This window comes from Danio rerio, chromosome 7 (assembly GCF_049306965.1).
Source record: "Danio rerio strain Tuebingen ecotype United States chromosome 7, GRCz12tu, whole genome shotgun sequence".
Classification (NCBI taxonomy): Eukaryota; Metazoa; Chordata; class Actinopteri; order Cypriniformes; family Danionidae; genus Danio; species Danio rerio.
In genome coordinates, this window is record NC_133182.1 from 4655105 (window position 1) to 4673919 (window position 18815).

Below are 18815 nucleotides of genomic sequence, written 5' to 3' on the forward strand. Positions count from 1 at the left end.
GATGAGAGCAGGTATAGGATAATCACACTGCAGACAGAAACACCAGACTGAGAACAGAAACACACCAGCTCTGAGGCAAAAACAACTCACATCTTCATATTACACTTGATATTCTTCATTATTGTGTACTCTGCATTTTTTTCTTTTTTTATTAACTGTTGTAATGTTTTACTCCAAAATTGATCAGATTGTTTACATGTTTCTTACTGTGTTTTTTCCTCAGAAATGGCTCAGACTCTATATTTCCCTCTTCTCCTCATTGGTGAGTGTGTTTGTGGTTTTATTTATGGTTTATAGTTTCATTAGGTTTGACTCTGTTCTGAAAAGCATTAAAGCAAAGTGTCTCTTTCACAGCTCTCTGCTCCATATCTGAATGTGTTCAGCGTCAGTATCACTTTATAAATGAGAACAAGAACTGGACTGAAGCTCAGAGTTACTGCAGAGAGAAATACACAGATCTGGCCACTGTTGACAACATGAACGACATGATCCAGCTGAACAAGAGTGTGGACGCAAATTATAGAGCTGCCTGGATTGGTCTTCAGGGTACAAATGTTTATAAATGGCATTGGTCTTCAGGTGATCCTGTGTTCTTTCTGAACTGGGCATCTGGACAACCATACAGCGGTGATAATTGTGCTGTTATGACTAATGGAAAGTGGTTTGTTGGGGCATGTACTGCCACCTGGACTTTCATCTGCTACAACAGTGAGTACAAACATTAATAATAAACTTTAATTTAACAAAAGATTATTTAAACAGAATAAATGTGACATAAAAAAATTACATTGCAAAACAAAATTCTCCAAAAAAAAAAAAAAAAAAAAAAAAGTCAAATCTGCTGTGTTGTTATGGCAGGTATTTTTGACAAATATACTTTTAACTAAACAGAAAAAAGAGAAAGTTAATTGTCATTTAGTTCAAAGAATAAAAATAGTAACCATAGTAATATTAATAAACAGTTGTTTTTAGCATCTCACAGCTGTTTCTGTTCACATACAAAGCTGAATAAGAATAAACTGAAAAAAATAAATTGATTTTCTTAAAGTGAGCAGAGGACTGGTGTTTGTCAATCAGACGATGAACTGGAGAGATGCTCAGAGTTACTGCAGACAGAATCACATTGATCTGGTCAGTGTGAGGAACCAGAATGAGAATCAACAGCTGGAGAAGTTCATTAATGACAGTCAGACATCTGGATCTTCAGTCTGGATCGGTCTGTTCAGTGACCCATGGCAGTGGTCAGATCAGAGCAACTCCTCATTCAGATACTGGAAAACTGGTCAACCTATTAGTCAAACTAACGAACACCGTGCAGCAGTTGAACAGTTTAGCCAGGGACAATGGAGTATATACATGTCTAATAATACCAATAACCAGTTTCCTTTTATATGTCATGAAGGTGAGCAGATCCTCCAAACACACTCAATCCATCATCAGCTCCAGATCTCTTAAAGTTGACTCTACATGTCTGACATGACAAATTCCTCCACAGTGTTTGTTCTGCATGTTGTTGTTGATCAGTCTCTCTCTAGTTTCTGCTTTGTTTTGTGTCCAGATAAACTGATTGTGATCCAGCAGAATCTGTCGTGGTCTGAAGCTCTGAGATACTGCAGACAGCATCATGTGGATCTGGTCTCGGTTCAGTCAGTAGAGATGCAGTATAAGGTGATGATCATGGTTAAACTGGCGTCTACTGAGGCGGTGTGGTTGGGTTTACGTCACTCCTGTGCTTTGGGCATCTGGTTCTGGGTGAGTGGACAGACCGTGTGCTATCAGAACTGGGCTCCAGGGAACGGCACATCAGAGGAGGACTGTGAGCCCACAGTGAGATCTGGAGCAGTTCAGTCTGGAGGAAATCAGACCTGGATCAGCCGTCCTGAAACTGACCAACTCAACTTCATCTGTAGAAACTACTGAGAGTGAAGAAGTAAGATGAGGAATGTGTTCATTTATCACTGAAGTAAAAATTTTACATTTAATCTTCAACATCAGCAGGCATTAATGCATTATTATAGTGATGAGCATATCTGAAGAGCAGCTGTGTGGGGATTTGAAATCTTTCTGAAACTGCACTGTTAAAGCTGAGTTATGTCAACTTAAATTGGGTAAAATATAGAGAAACACAAATGTTGGTTTTATAAATTAATCTGACAGTCATGAGATTTTATTGAGTGAAGCTTTGATATTTCATACATTATGCAGAATTAATATAAATTTCAGTGCTTCATCACTTCTGAGTGAAGCTTCTGTGAACCTGTGTCCGTATAATCGATAGATTTTTTTACAATCATCAGTTTTATACATTTATACATGATCTTTCTTATTTTCTTGTGTTTTGTTTAACTCTGTATGATGGTTATGGCCTTGATGGGTAATAATTTTTTTACCTATAGAGTTGTCTTTATTATTTCTATCATGTCTTTATATTAATGTGAATCGTTGATCATTATGTACCTCAGTGAAATTCAGTAATGGTTATTCTTTAAAAATAAAGTTTGTTATTAAAATATTTACAATCATTTTGTGTTGAAATGTTTCACCAACACCAGCTTAAATAAACATGTAAAACTAGTAATTTTACTTCTTTAGTGTTTTCTCATCAGAGTTAAATGATATAATGTAATATATTAAATACTGAGGATAATCTGTCTTTATGCAGATTAATTTACAGGGAATTGATCGACATGCACAAACATTTCTACATTTAGTATTGAAAATATTCCAACAATAACAAACAGTTAATTTACATTTTAACACATTTCAGACGGCCTTTTATAAAAAGATAGTTTTGTAATTTACTTTTTGAACATTTTTGCACCAAATGAATGACATTGAATTAAATTTAATCAGAGCAATAACAATATCTGACTCTAGTTAAACAATAGCCCACTGTTCATCAGTTTTACGTCAGATACACTATGTATGTAAATATTGTCCATCCAGAATGTCAAAGCCTGCAGTGTACATAAGCAAATGAATAATGAGAATGTGCACATATACAAATGTATTCATGCTTTATAAACAAACAAACAAAAATAACAGGAGTAAACATCAGAAATATGAAATAAAACTAAAATAATACATTACATATAATGAACAATAGCCCCTTTCGCAGTGTATTACTTGTAAATCGTCATTATTAGCATTAACATTTCACCTGTATTGCAAGAGCAGCTTTCTAAAATAACCCCAACACTACAAGATATTAAAGCTGAATTTGTGAGTTTTTGGCTTATTAGTGTAAAAGTAAATGTGCTGTTTTTCATACCTGCTCATACAGGACAACCAGTGTCCTGCAGAGTTCACACATTTATTAAACACACCTTGAGCAGATAATCCAGACAGCGGGTTATGGGACATACTTGGATAAGTTTTAGGATATTTTTTATCAAAAAAAACTCAGCTTTCAGCTCCAAAAACAGAGAAGACTAAGTAGGCTTTGACGGTATATAAATTTTGATACCGTCAAACCTCCTCCCTATTTTACAGCAGTATCCTGTATTAACGTGCATAATAAAAAAATTGTGACGTAAGGCTCAGACAGCGTCACCAAACTGTTGGCTTGTAACCGGAAATACTGACAAACTGCAGGTCACTTGGTGCGCCACTCGCCACCTCACCTCTCCCTCTCTCTCCTCAACACTGTCTTGTGATGACAATCACGCATACGCATTTGTAGGCGTTAAATAAATAATATTTAATAATTGTCTCCTATTTAAGTGTATTGTTTTTATGACAGTATAACAGTATTAAAACTGACACGTTGCTATTTTTAGACCCTGCGGTATACCAATCTACTGTATAGCGCCTTTCCACTGCACACGACAAGCGTCAGACCGGAAGTCATTCATTTCCAATGGGGAGCAGTCCGGGAGCTGCGCTGAGTTCCGATCATCTCCGTATGCGGAAAATTCGGATCCGAATTGAGCTGCGGATCCGTTGAAATATTTAAACTCCTGCGACTAGACCGCATGCGACCTGCCGACCGGATATGATGTATTCCAGTGTTGTCCAAGCAGGTCCATGCGTGCGAGATGAGAAATAGAAGTTTATTTGGTTATTTTTTTAAATTATAAAATGTCTATATTGAAGAAAAACGTTTCTATTCATATATGTAAGTAAGAAAGTAATAAAAATATATATTTTCAATGTTGTCTCCACATTCCCTTCAATATTTTAGCGGTCTATGAGTTTCTAGTATTCATTCATCCATTAAACCATGTAAACGCACACAGAATAAAGGCTCTTGCTTTTGCAGTCCTTTATTTCGGACACGCTTGAGAATCAGCTTCTCCCCCGTGGTGCACGACAACACTGAAAATACTGTGCGCCAGCCACAAGGGGGCGTATTCCGACAGTCGTGTCTAAATGTCGTGTGCAGTGGAAAGGCGGCTTATTACCTCCCAAGCCTACAACTGAGTTTTATACATGTGTGTTTCATAGATTATTTATAAATATATAGTGTACTTAATGTATAGTGTGTTCACTATAAAATGCCATTATAAGATAATGTTTATATGTACTGGTATTTATTACTTTCTTATCTAACCTGGTGGATCTGCATTATTTTTATTTGTTTTTTAGCCGGATGCTTTGAATAAAATCTATAGTTTATGTATTTTTATTATATATATATATTATATATATATATATATATATATATATATATATATATATATATATATATATATATATATATACATATATATATATATATTATATATATATATATATATATTACCTTATAAAATATAATTTTCATTATAAAAAATTAAGATCGAAGTTGGTGCAAATATCCTAGTTATTAGAGTGCTGACTCGTGGCACTGAGGTGTTTACGGTGACCTGAGTTTGATTACTGGCTCGAGGTCCTATGCTGATCCTTCCCCTCTCTCTGCTTACCACATTTTCTGGTTGTAATCTATGCTAACCTGTCTATTAAAGGTGAAAACACCCAAAACAAAATTATGGAAAAATAATTAAGATCAATAATAAATGTTACAACTATAAATAGGGGGGGATAATCCTTAGGAATGTAACTCGCCATTAAACAGGAGAATAAGAAAGTAAAGATGTGGCATGCTGATTGTTGGCATCTGTTTTCATGGTGACTCTTGGTTTAGATGTTTTGCTGAGAATGTTGATTGTATTCACAGTTCACAAACTCTGAGTTCCTGAACTTACTCTCAAGTGTGCTATTGGTACTGATACAGCTTGATTAAGCAGGTTTAGTTGTAATGAACCTAGTTCAGAGTTTAGCAGAGGGTAAGTTAACTTTACTTTCTGGAATTTACCCTCAGACTTAACAGACATTTCCAGACGAATGTATTGGAGATGATTAGAACAGAACTGTATGAATTCAGAAGAGACATTCGGCTGTCAGGAAAAGATTTAATGAACAGCAACAGAGAAGTGTGTGTAGAGCTCTTCTGGGGTATTTAACAATAGACTGGATAGAAATGGATAAATAGGTTAAATAAATATTTAAATATTTGGAGTCAATTACCTTTTTAAACAAAATAATTTATCTATTAATAAATTTAATGTAATCCGTATTTCCTCACATGTTATAGGAAACATTGTTACAGAGCTTGTCAGTGATATTAAAGAACCCCAATCATGGATTATTAAAGGTTCATGTTTTGGTTTTGGGAGTTCCAGCAACAGGCTGATGTGCATGCCAGATCAGAAAACACTTAATTGACTTAAAATACAGCCAAGACTGAAATTATTCACACCCAAAATCTGATTTAAAGTTAATTTTATTTAACCAGTAAGTTATTTTTTAACCGGTACTGACACAAACTTCTTCCAAAAGATAATAAGATGATGCACATCATTTTGAAATAAAACAAGTTCTCAGCTTTTTTTTACATTTGACCAAAAAGTGGCATGTCCAAAATGATGCATACCCTTCTCAATAATCAATAGAAAAGCCTTTATTGCCTATTACAGCAAATAAACACTTCCTATAATTGCTCTTTCAGGTTGGAGGCTCTCTTTGCCATCATGCTGATCTTTAGCTCTTCCAGATTCTCAATTGGATTTAAGTCAGGACTCTGGCTGGGCCACTGCAAAAATGTTATTGTTTTTGTCTGATAATGATAACCATTTCTTCACCACTTTTGCTGTGTATTTTGGCTCATTGTCAGTCTGAAATGTCCCCTGGTGCTCAAGGTCAAGTTTCTCTGCAGACTGACTGATGTTGTTGTTGAAAATCTTCATGTTTGCTCCTTTTTCATGGTGCCATTTACTGTGAATAGATTTCCTGGTCCACCAGCTGAAAAACACCTTCTAAAACATTAGACTCCCACCACCATGTTTGACAGTGGGGTTGATGGTCTAAAGGTTGAAGGCTTCTCCCACTCCAAATGACTCCAAACTACATTATTGTGGCAAAACAATTCAATCACTCTGTCATCTGACCATAAAACAGAAGAGCAGAAGACTTTTACTTTGTCCAGATGAGCTTTTTTAAAGGTCAAGCAAGCTCTTTTTTTCTATCTCTCTCACTATCCTCCTGGTCAGCACATGTATCACTTTTGGCTTCTGACCACATTCACTGATATATTATTATTATTTTATTATTACTATTTTTTTTTTTTTTACAAAATGATAATTATTTTTATAAAATCTTTGATTACTGCAAATGACAAATTTTTACTTTTATAACATTGTCTGGTCAATATTTAGGTTTACTGATACTGAATGACAGATGCCAGTGTGCAAATGGATCCAAAAAAAAAAAGATGAATAGATATTGAGAACTGAAATATAAGACAAAAGATGTACTGTGCTGAAAGATGGATGAGAGCAGATATAGATGAATCACACATTGTGAGATATATTACAGCAGACTCGACTCTCGACCACATTCAAATAAACTCACTTCAAAAACATACAGAATCAATGATCAACAGTGAGAAAAAAAATGCAGTTAATGAAATATGCAAATACACCAGAATGAGGAAGAAAATGAATAAGCCTTTTGTTTAGTGTAATAAACAAATAATGTGACGTGTTTACTGAAGGATTAGAGCAGATATAGAATAATCATACAGTCTGAAACTGCAAACAGAAACATCAGACGGAGGACAGAAACACACCAGCTCTGCAGTAAGAACAACACACATCTACATATTACACTTTAGATATTCTTCATTATTGTGTACTCTGCATTTGTGTTTCTGTTGACATTTTTCTTCTCTAGAATGTATCAGATTTTTTATGTTTATCAATGTGTTTCTTCTTCAGAAATGGCTCAGACTCAATATTTCCCTCTTCTCCTCATTGGTGAGTGTGTTTGTAGTTTTATTTATGGTTTATAGTTTCATTAGGTTTGACTCTGTTCTGAACAACATTAAAGCAAAGTGTCTCTTTCACAGCTCTCTGCTCCATATCTGAATGTGTTCAGCGTCAGTATCACTTTATCAATGAGGAGAAGGAATGGGCTGAAGCTCAGAGATACTGCAGAGAGAAATACACAGATCTGGCCACTGTTGACAACATGAATGACATGATCCAGCTGAACAAGAGTGTGAATGTGAATGTGAATGATGGTGTCTGGATTGGTCTTCAGGGTACAAATGACAGTAATTGGCATTGGTCTTCAGGTGATCCTGTGTTCTTTGTGAACTGGGCATCTGGACAACCAGCCGGCAGTAATAATTGTACTGTTATGACTAATGGAAAGTGGTTTGTTGGATCATGTAGTAACACCTGGACTTTCATCTGCAAAAGTGAGTACAAACTTAATAATACATTTTTATTTAACAAAAGATCTTTTAAATATAATTATAAATGTGACACTATAAAATTTACATTGAATCAAATCTGCTGTATTGTTGTAGCATATATTTTTGACAAAGCTGTTAACTGAACAGAAAAAGAGATGCTGAATTGTAGTCGAACAGGTCATTGTTTAAAGACTCAAAATAGAAACCAAAGTAATATTGATAAACAATTGTTCTTAACATTTCACCACTGCTTCTGTTCACATCCAAAGCTGAATAAGAATAAACTGATAAAATAAATGTATTTTCTTAAAGTGAGCGGAGGACTGGTGTTTGTCAATCAGACGATGAACTGGAGAGATGCTCAGAGTTACTGCAGACAGAATCACATTGATCTGGTCAGTGTGAGGAACCAGAATGAGAGTCAACAGCTGGAGAAGTTCATTAATGACAGTCATAAATTTGGATCTGAAGTCTGGATCGGTCTGTTCAGTGACCCATGGCAGTGGTCAGATAAGAGCAACTCCTCATTCAGATACTGGAATGCTGAAAAAGCTAAAGCTCCAGATGATAAACACTGTGGAGTGGTTGAAATGTCCAACCAGGGACAATGGAGCGACTACTTGTGTAGTGTTAGATGGCAGCTTCCTTTTGTGTGTCATGAAGGTGAGCAGATCCTGCAAACACACTCAATCCATCATCAGCTCCAGATCTCTTAAAGTTGACTCTACATGTCTGACATGACAAATTCCTCCACAGTGTTTGTTCTGCATGTTGTTGTTGATCAGTCTCTCTCTAGTTTCTGCTTTGTTTTGTGTCCAGATAAACTGATTGTGGTCCAGCAGAATCTGTCGTGGTCTGAAGCTCTGAGATACTGCAGACAGAATCATGTGGATCTGGTCTCGGTTAAGTCAGTGGAGATGCAATATAAGGTGATGAACGTGGTTAAACTGGCGTCTACTGAGGCGGTGTGGTTGGGTTTACGTCACTCCTGTGCTTTGGGCATCTGGTTCTGGGTGAGTGGAGAGACCGTGTGCTATCAGTACTGGGCTCCAGGGAACGGCACATCAGAGGAGGACTGTGAGCCCACAGTGAGATCTGGAGCAGTTCAGTCTGGAGGAAATCAGACCTGGATCAGCCGTCCTGAAACTGACCAACTCAACTTCATCTGCACAAACTACTGAGAGTGAAGAAGTAAGATGAGGAATGTGTTCTGTTTTCATTTATAATTGGATTGTGAAGTAACATTTTACTTAATATTTGACATCAACTTTAGTAGGCATTAATGTCTTATCACAGCAAGTGTGAAGCATTGCTTATCTTGCTCAGGATTAGTTGTGAGATGTTTTTTGGTTGTTGTTTTTGTTTTAACTATTGCAGAAGAGGTGATAATCTTTGTATGTAATTTACCTGCATGGACACTTAATCTCACACTAGTTGTGAACCCAGCATAACACTACAGTAGTAATTGGTAATTTTGAAGCACAGCATTGTGGGGATTTGGCATCTTTGAGAAACTGTAATGGTTTTGAGCTCAAATCTTGTTGACAGAGTCAGAAATTCATCAAATCAAGCTTTATGTTGTACCTCATGCAAATGACTTTAATTTTTAATGGTTTGTCATTAGAGTAAACCTTCCATGAACCCATGTCTAATTACCATCTGACCTCTGATCAGTTTTGTACATTTGTAAATATTTTAATGACACATTTGGAAAAAAGAGCTGGTGTAGTTTAACTCTTGATCTGACTTAACAAAAAAAGATTACACAAAAAAAAAAAAAATTTCAAAGCACATATTATTTGACATATTATTTAAGCACTTCAAAAAAAAAAACTGATTAATTTTGTGCGGTGAACAGTTCATTCAAAGTGTTTGGGGTTTGTGGTGTTTTTATCTGTTGTTAGAACAAGCTTTATTAACTATGAAGGGGCCGGATTAACCAATGTGCATTATGGGCACAGGCCCAGGGGCCCGTGCGCTCTCGGAGGCCCTGCGAGGCTGGAAAAAAATGCTAATTTTGGAGTGTCTATTTAGGCTAAATGCAAATAGCGCACCTCATTGGAATAAGCTAGTTGAGTGATTCCTGCCCATCACCGTTTTATTGACAGAGAAAACATAACTAATGAGCGCGACACATAGCAGCGGGAGTGGCGTAAGTAGTAAAGTGCATGGCATCTTGTTTTGACGCAATCATGAACCCGGTTAGAATCCAGCGTCTGATGAACTCATTTTTTTCCCCCACTACATATCTGATTTTGCCTACACTTCATGATAAGGAAGACAAGTAGGAATCATTACTGTATGTGTATTATGGAGGACTCAGATTCATAGACCTGGATTGGAGAGGTTTTATCCAAATCATATGCATTACAAGTTGGTACAAGTTATACATTAAAATTACCTTTAAATAAAAATTTTAGGACTGCTTCTATGAACTTAAACAATATATTAAAATCCATTACTTTCCCCTAGTTGTATTAGTATTTTTTTAAAAGTGTGCTTTAAATGCTTTAAAAAATAGTTAAATCTCTGTAAACTACAAAAAAAGTACTGTATATAATTTATTTTAAAAATGCATGCAATACATTATAGATTAGTTTTATTTTAAAAATATTAGGTTATTCTTATTTTTTTTATTTAACAAAAGGGGTGCGACCAGGTAGGGGGCCTACGAGACATTGTGCCCAATGGGCCTGTGAATTCTTAATCCGGGCCTGCTCTATGATATATTTTTGTTCCAGAATACGAGGTCTTATTCTGCTATCCAAGTTTTGTGATGAGTAATTTATAGTGCCTTTGGATAAAAGCTTTTTTTACATGTGTAAATGTCAAATAAACTAGTCTAATCATATCACTGATTTTATTGGGAATCTGAGGTTTATATGACTGTAATGTTTTGTTTTAATCATTATATATTTATTTTAAACTGAAGTATGAATTTTCAAAATTATTTTCTTGTATAGTTTATGGATCCTTGTATGATGGTGTGGGTAATTCCTTTTCACCTATAGAGTTTCCTTTATTATTTCTATCATGTCTTTATATAAAAAAGACTGGTTGAATGTGGATCATTGAAAATTGTGTACATTTACACGGTTGCACTTAAAAAAAAAAAAAAAAAAAAAACTAAAGTTGATCATTGTAAATTATTTAAAACATTTTAATTATTTTGTCCTTTGAATGCATCCCCAACACCAGCTGAAATAAACATGTTAAACCAGCAATCTTATGTTTTTACTGTTTTCTCATCTGAATTGAAAATCATTAAATGTAGTAATAATAATAATAATAATAATAATAATAATAATTTTTTCACATGTAGCACTTTTCTAAATAATCAAAGCGCTTTATACATTTTTCATTTTTGGGGGAATCTCCTCATCCACCACCAGTGTGCAGCATCCACCTTGATGACGCAGCGGCAGCCGTTTTGCGCCAGACCGCACACCACACACCAGCTGATTGGTGGAGAGGAGACGATGAAGCCAATTACGATATGAGGAGGGTTAGGAGGCCATGATGGACACAGGCCAGTAGCCAAATTTGTCCAGAATGTCAGGGTTAAACCCCTACTCTTTTTTTGGGATTTTTAAAGGGCCATGAAACCCCCCGTTTCAGCAGGATGTTTTCACACCTCTAGTTTGGAAAAAGTCAGGAAAGTGGGTGTGTCTAGCTTTGTTTGGGGGGGGAGTGTCGGGGGAGGAAAAATGCGCTGGGTTTGAATAAAAATGGGAGTTGCCATTTGGGCACACGCTTCTGACCAAATACAAACAAACGCACATGCAGGGGAGAAAGACTGACGGTGGGATGTTTGATACCGCACGTCGTATAAGAGAAAAAAGTCTCTCCATTTCTCTGTAACTCTGTGTGTGTGTAGACAATCCTGTCACAAAATGCGGCGAAAATTGAACACGACGGTCGGCAATAGTTTGCTTACAGTGTTCACGTGTTTACACACAGAGAGCAGCATTTACAGCGGATCTTTCAATATTGTAGTGATATTAACATACTGTAAACTAAGTAACTTAGAAATAATTTTGACTAAGGTCTGTCTTTAAACACTGAAAGAGTACTGCTGACCATATGAACTATAACTTTGCCATCTGAATGAACAAAGAAAGGGCGCTGATTGCACAAACTTACCGAATCTGTAGACAGGATAATCAGCACATACTGGAGCTGCGTCTTTTTTAAAAGAGATGAGCAGCAAACCCGGATCTCACCATTGATGAGAAAAGCTCTCGAGCAAAAAATATTCCAAACAAACGCTTTTCAGCTGCGCGTCGCCTCTACGGATCCATGCGTGAGTCCAGCAGCTCTCTTATAGAGAGAAAATGAAAACAAAACCTTCACATTATGAAAGCAACACTGGCGACCCGTATCTCCAAACATTTCTTATTCTTTTCCCACAACTTTTGGCAACACGACGTGTGTCGTCTCTCTGCCGACTGAACACTGTTTCAGGTACAGTCTAAGAAAGCTTAAACAAACAAACAAACAAAAAAACAGGGGTAAACAGCAGATTTTTTTTTTTTTTTAGTTTTTAGTTTTTGTTTGAAAATTAGATCAAAGTGTAGATAGATCTGAAAATGAGGTGGTTTTTTTCTTTTCTTCAATGATCAGCAAAGTCAAATGGTTTTGATTTCAGAAGAGTTCTTTATTGTCGACAACAAAGGAGAACTTTCAGGAGACCCCCAGTAGCATCGCTGTCTGAAAAATTCTGCCTCCCTAATGTGCTGGCCTGTTTAAATACACTTTGACAACAATTGTTTTCCTTTGTTCTCCATATATTACACAAGATCCCTCCTAGTTTAACCCCTGACTCCAAATTCCACCTAGGTTAACCCCTGACACACACCTGGTAACTATACAACTTATCCATTTCTTGTGATATGATAATTGTTCTAATGGTATGCAAGTCTACGAGCAGATTATACACATACAATTTGAATATATAGATTAACTTCACATTTTAAAGAATATAAAATCCACTTCAAAAACAAACCCTTTTTTGTGAGACCCGTCAATCCATATCTTTTGTAAAATAGTGATGTAAATAGCTGATATTTCTACCCTAGTCAGTCTGCTGGTAACATCTAGATCGGGTACGCGGCCAGCTGGAAGTGCGATATGCACATCAATATAGCAGCATTTTTTATGACACTGTATATCAATAATTTAAATTTTTACAGTGCTGTGACGGTTGGATTTAGGATGGGGGTAGGCAATGAAAAAATACTATTTATTGGGTAATTTAATAGATAACAAACAATACTCAGTACACCAACTGTTTTTACGTTACTGTGATGGTTGGGTTTAGGATTGGGGTGTGGGTAGACGTTAATAAAATACAATAAATGGTAAATTTAATAAATAACCATATCTGATCTAGCAACAATCCAGTCTGCTACATCATGTAACAGCAACAATGCATGTATGTACTACATGCATGTGTTCATGCGGCAGATGCTGCCGAGCTTAATAGCTTTACTAAAGCAAAATCTTCTGCTCCTTTGCAACTACGATGAGCAATGCATGATCATAGATAACAAGGGTAACCACATGCTTCAAGTCTTCTCCGTTTTTTGTGTATCTCTGTGGAAGAATTACAGCACCACAACTGACCTGGTATGTATATGTCAGTTGGTTTTAGTAGTTTTGTATGCATGTAGATAATTTGTCAGAGGACACATTTGCCACATCAAAAAAATAAAAAATAAAAAATATGATGTAGAGTTCTGCAGCTTCACTAACACTATAAATGAGCCCCAGGGCAATTAATGCACACCTTAATGCATTTTAAAAAAGCTACTGGAATTTTATATTACAGTGATTTGAAATATTCTTTATTTATCTTTATTTCTATTGTGTTTTTTTTTTTTAAGTGTAGAAATTTATTTTAGGATATCTACTTATAAACAGTTTAATATCGTTTTAAAGAATGTAGGCAATATGTCACGCAGCAGGTTGATGTTTTCATAATATGCATAATATCTCTTCATAGAACCCTATCATACACCCGGCGCAATAGTTGTTTGCTAGTTTAAGCCTGGCGCAAGAGTTGTTTAGACGTTTTGCGCCATGCTGTTTAAATAGCAACTGCATTTGCGCTCATATGTGCGCCCATAGATGTTCTAGTCTAAAAAAGGAGGTGTGTTAAGGCGCAATGCTATTTTGAGGAACTATAATAGACTGTTCAATAGACCAGATCAAAGCAGGTCCATAGTCCAGCGCAGAGCGTGTCAGTTGTGCGCCTCGCTTAAACATTGCTTAATACACACAGGATGTACAGCAACACGCAAATACCTTCACTAATGAAAAAGAATTAAAGGATTCAAATAGTACAAAGATTATTATTTTTTTTAGCTTAGATTAATATAATCTTCAATTTTTTAATCTTCATCTTGGGAGGCTTTTTCAGTTTATTCATGGCAATTTGCTTTTGTATAATGTTATCATTATTAACAGTATTTTTTTTATTATGCATATGCATATTTATATTTGTTTTATTAAAAACAAGCTTAAATTTGTCCACCTGTCAGGTTTTAGACCATATGGGGCACAGCATGTGTATTTGGAGTTATACAGCATGTGTCAGGGTTCTGCCACTCTGGTCTTGTAAATTATTGTTTTGGTGGCAGATCTCTGACACTACCTGTGTCTGGTCCTGTTTCTGTCTCTGTGTGTGCGCGCTGTCGTGGGTGTACGCAGAGTGTGAGCGCTACTGCTTGATGCGGCCTCGCGCGCGCTCTGCGTCACTCAAACGCGTGCGCTCTTGTACTCGTGTTTGTGTTTTCGTCTGTCAGCAGCATGGTGTTTCATTCCCAGCGTCTCAGTCTTGTTGGTTTCGGTTTTGGTCGGCGCTGGGATGAAGCATGCACGCTGCGTGTGTGAGCGCACGGTGAGTGTTTTCATTCATCGTGTGCTCGTGTCTTGCTTCTTTTGTCAAAGCACGTGGCTCGGTGTTTACATTGTGGTCACGTGCTTTTGTCGTGTGCTTCAGTGTTGTGTTATGTGAGCGCATGGCTTGTATTGTCTCTCTGTGTCATGCGCTCTCCCGTCTATTGTCTAGTCCCACCCTCCTTGTTAACCCATTATTAGTTAATTGTGTTCACCTGTGTGTCAATTTACTTTTTGCTTTATAATCCCCCTCATGTTTTCAGTCCTTTGCCAGTTCGTTGTCTACACTCCCCGTGTTCCTGCTCCAGTCTTGCCTTGTCTTGTCAGTCCAGCTAAGTTTGTGTGTTTTGTTAATGTTTTCCCCCTCGGGGTAGTTTTGTTTTGCCTTTTGTTTTTACTTTATTATTAATAAAACCCTTAATTGTTGCAATTGAGTCCTCGCTCCTTTTCCCCTCACCCGACCATGACAGCATGTGTATAACTCGGTTTTTTGACCACACTTCGTTATTGTTGTTCATTTATTCGTTTGCTGGAAATTAGAACTGAGTTTAGGAATAGTTTTGAAACGAATGTTTGCGCTTAACAAACTAAATTAAATATTTATAGGCAAATGGAAGTATGTGCGTACAAGTTTTCCTATCCAAGAGAGCAAAAGTGAAAGTAAAGAATGAGGAGGCTCATCTCTCATTCTCGCGCTGTAGATGCCCTGTTGAACCGTTTTCTCTCAAGTGAAGTGTTCAGTTTTTCCACAAAGTCTCTCATGTAAATAGCAAATGCGTTATGGCGCGAAACAACTGACTCTTAAAGGGAATGGGAGACAAGACTCTGATTGGTTTATTCTCAAAACACACCTATGACCAATAATGAGTCTGTCTGAAATCAGCACAACTTGGCTGATTGGATAAGCTGGTTGCCTTTCTGATACTATCAATCTTATCAGTAAACAAATATGTTCACTGGGAATCCTACTAGGGTTTGTGAGACCACTGTTGTGAAGAGGGTGTTGTTTAAATGGCTGTTTAAAAAGTTTGAAAAGAAAGTCTTCCTATCAATGCCTAGTTCCACATTAAAAGAATAAAGACTATATTTATAGATGTTAAAATCAACTACTAGTTTCGTCTTCCTCCACATGGCTTGTGTTCAGCTTTTTCTCACTGTCTTTTTTTTAACATGAGTTTCTCCAAGCTGCTTTTTGTCTCCCAGTTCTCCTCCTGACTTTATCAGGAGTAATATCATCCATGACATTTTCAACTTTTGAGTTAAAAAAATCAAGGAGATGCAAATATGCTTGATGTAAGCAATATGACCTTCATTAACTGCAGGAGCTGCTTCATTTAGGACTGCTGCACAACAACTGTGATCAAGCCAAGTTTCATTTCACGAGTTCACACTCACAGATATTTGACTAAAAAGAAAATGCTTATTTGGCGTGCTGACCGGGGAGAGGGCTCTGAGCTCGGGAAGACAGCCTAACTCGTGTTATTCCCCTTATCAGGATAAAGAGAGATAGGGTCCGAGTGCAGTGTCTAGCCCGGCTCCAGAATGCTCCCCCCTCAGATTTAAATAAGTATCTGGTTTAATAGTGTGGAGTTAGGGTGGTGGAGGGACGCTGAAGTCGAGAGAAACGGAGGTATAACTTGTTTGACTATTTATAGGGGTTTGCTTTTGAGCAGATTGGATAATAGAATGATTGTGTGTGTGTGATGATGAATTAGCCTCGTCAAAGAATGATCGTGCTCCTCTTGAAATTATTTTATAAAACATCACTTAAAAGCATAGCAATCAGGCAATTTGTGTTGATATCATTGACTAGAAGTTATTGTTAAATAATCAAATGTTTAAAAGTGATAACAACAGTTTTATTTACTTTGTCTTCAGTAGTCCAATTTACATTTATTATGCACCAGATTAGAATGATTTGCTACACGACTTAAAGAAGCCTTAGACTTTGTCACATAATTAATGAATATTGGCCTAGAAAAAGCTACAGGCATACAGGGTTCCTACTTAAAGATACTGTTATCAAAGCCGGCACCCAACATAAATTACTGAAAGCTGTTATGTTCAGCAGTTTAAGACGGGGGGTTGTTGGTCCTAGAGCTGTGGCTCTCACAGGTGGAGGGCTAGTTGGGCATAGAGGTGGGTGTGGAGCTGGGCTTGCAGGAATGGAGTGTGAGCGTTTAGTTTCAGCAGTTCTTCCATTTTCTGTGAGAAACACACAAGAGGGGATCCTGGGGCCACTGCAGCCAGGGAGCATTTGAGATCCACCTGAGCTCAAGCTCCCCTCTTGCCCTGTGAATCGGAGGGAGCCCTGGGCTCGAGGATCCCTTGAGCTCAGGGCTCTCTCCCGAGACAACCTGCCAAACAAGCTTTTGATAGATCATCAGCTATATGTGAACTCTTGAAATATGGTTTGTTTATAAGAAAGAATCTAGTGTAAAATTGTATTGACTAACAGATGCCAGTGTAGAGCAGTATTAGCATAAAGAGATGAACAAATAAACAAATATAGAGGAAGTAAAACATTTATTGTGTCAAACATTTATAGTCATAAACAAATGATGTGATGTGCTGAATGACGGATGAGAGCAGATATTGAATAATCAAATTGTCTGAAGCTGCAGACAGAAACATCTTACTGAGGACAGAAACACACCACCTGTAAGGTAAGAACTACTCACGTTTACAGTCTTTACATAGGAATAGACTTATTTTTATATTGTCTTAAAGATTACAAATCATATGATGCTTTTATATAACAAGACCAATGTTTTACTCAAAGAACATGAAAGTATTTACATTTGTTTGTAATTTTTTATCAGAAATGGCCCAAACGATTTATTACGCTCTTCTCATTGGTGAGTGTGTTTGTATTTTTTTATGGGTAAGTTTTATTTTGCTGGGTCTTCACATGTGTAAATTACATACAAGGTAAAAAACAAACAAAAAAAAACAAGGCAATAAAGGCAAATCATCATCAAACGGCCTGATATAAGGCTATACCTGTGTTAAACTCAGTGTTATGTCCTAAGATGTCATTTGAGTTGTGATGAGGACTCTGAGATGCAGCTAAACAAGTATGTAAGGGTTGTATGTAAAATAGGGAATTTTGCCCAGACAAACTGATGATATTAAGAGTGTCCATCAGTTTAAAGCTACAGCAGATTAAAACGTAGAGGATGTGGATCATTTCGACTCTGATTCTGTTCCTTTACACAGGAGACACACAAAAACACCCAATCAATCGTATGACTTTGCGAGTGAGAAAAAGAGTCATTTTTGCTAAATGTTTCCTAGCTAGTAAGATAACATCTCTGCAACATTTGCAGGAGTTAATCTTATTATAAGGCTTTAAGAATTTAACTCAGGGAAATTTAGTGGTTCTTTTGTATTTACTAAAAGTGTCTTGCTTGGTGAAGATGGCTGTTTTGGCTGCCTCACACTGTTTTCCCTCTGTGTAACATCCAAAATTAGGCCTGCTCTTCAGTTGATTAACTGAACACAATGCCTAGTAATGTGCATACTTTCCCAAATAATGTTTCAGTTAATGCAGTTAATGGTTAAGGGGAGTGTTTTTAATGTCTGGGAATAGATATGATTGCACACTGCCAGTTGCTAAACTATCAAGAGCATAACATTTATTCAGTCATTGCCTAAGTCTAAAAAGAGTGGTCTGGTTTCGTTGTATCCTTTGATTCCCCCCCTACACAACCCCCCCCCACCCCCCCGCGTACAAATGGATCTTTTCAAAGCAGATTATACACATACAATTTGAATATATATATTAACTTCACATTTTAAAGAATATAAAATCCACTTCAAAAACAAACCCTTTTTTGTGAGAACCGTCAATCCATATCTTTTGTAAAATAGTGTTGTAAATAGCTGATATTTCTACCCTAGTCAGTCTGCTGGTAACATCTAGATCGGGTACGCGGCCAGCTGGAAGTGCGATATGCACATCAATATAGCAGCATTTTTTATGACACTGTATATCAATAATTTAAATTTTTACAGTGCTGTGACGGTTGGATTTAGGATGGGGGTAGGCAATGAAAAAATACAATTTATTGGGTAATTTAATAGATAACAAACAATACTCAGTACACCAACTGTTTTTACGTTACTGTGATGGTTGGGTTTAGGATTGGGGTGTGGGTAGACGTTAATAAAATAC

General features: G+C 36.7%; 2 protein-coding genes across 4 annotated transcripts; both read left to right on the forward strand.

Annotated features, from left to right (window-relative positions):
- Window positions 1-2854, forward strand: si:dkey-28d5.13. Of its 3 annotated transcripts, none has more exons than NM_001328077.1 (5): window positions 1-75; window positions 224-262; window positions 355-708; window positions 1049-1402; window positions 1559-2578. In NM_001328077.1, exons 2-5 carry the CDS (start codon window positions 226-228, stop codon window positions 1918-1920), a joined length of 1107 nt encoding a protein of 368 aa, NP_001315006.1. In that variant the 5' UTR covers window positions 1-75; window positions 224-225; the 3' UTR covers window positions 1921-2578. The 3 variants fall into 3 exon arrangements, with proteins under 3 accessions (NP_001315006.1, XP_073762121.1, NP_001103314.2); XM_073906020.1 differs by having other exon boundaries at window positions 27-125; window positions 1559-2854; NM_001109844.2 differs by lacking the exon at window positions 1049-1402 and having other exon boundaries at window positions 57-125.
- A 4190-nt stretch (window positions 2855-7044) lies between these two features.
- Window positions 7045-10960, forward strand: si:dkey-28d5.14. The gene is made up of 5 exons (XM_073907994.1): window positions 7045-7118; window positions 7257-7295; window positions 7388-7741; window positions 8051-8401; window positions 8558-10960. Exons 2-5 carry the CDS (start codon window positions 7259-7261, stop codon window positions 8917-8919), a joined length of 1104 nt encoding a protein of 367 aa, XP_073764095.1. The 5' UTR covers window positions 7045-7118; window positions 7257-7258; the 3' UTR covers window positions 8920-10960.
- The last annotated feature ends 7855 nt before the right edge of the window (window positions 10961-18815 follow it).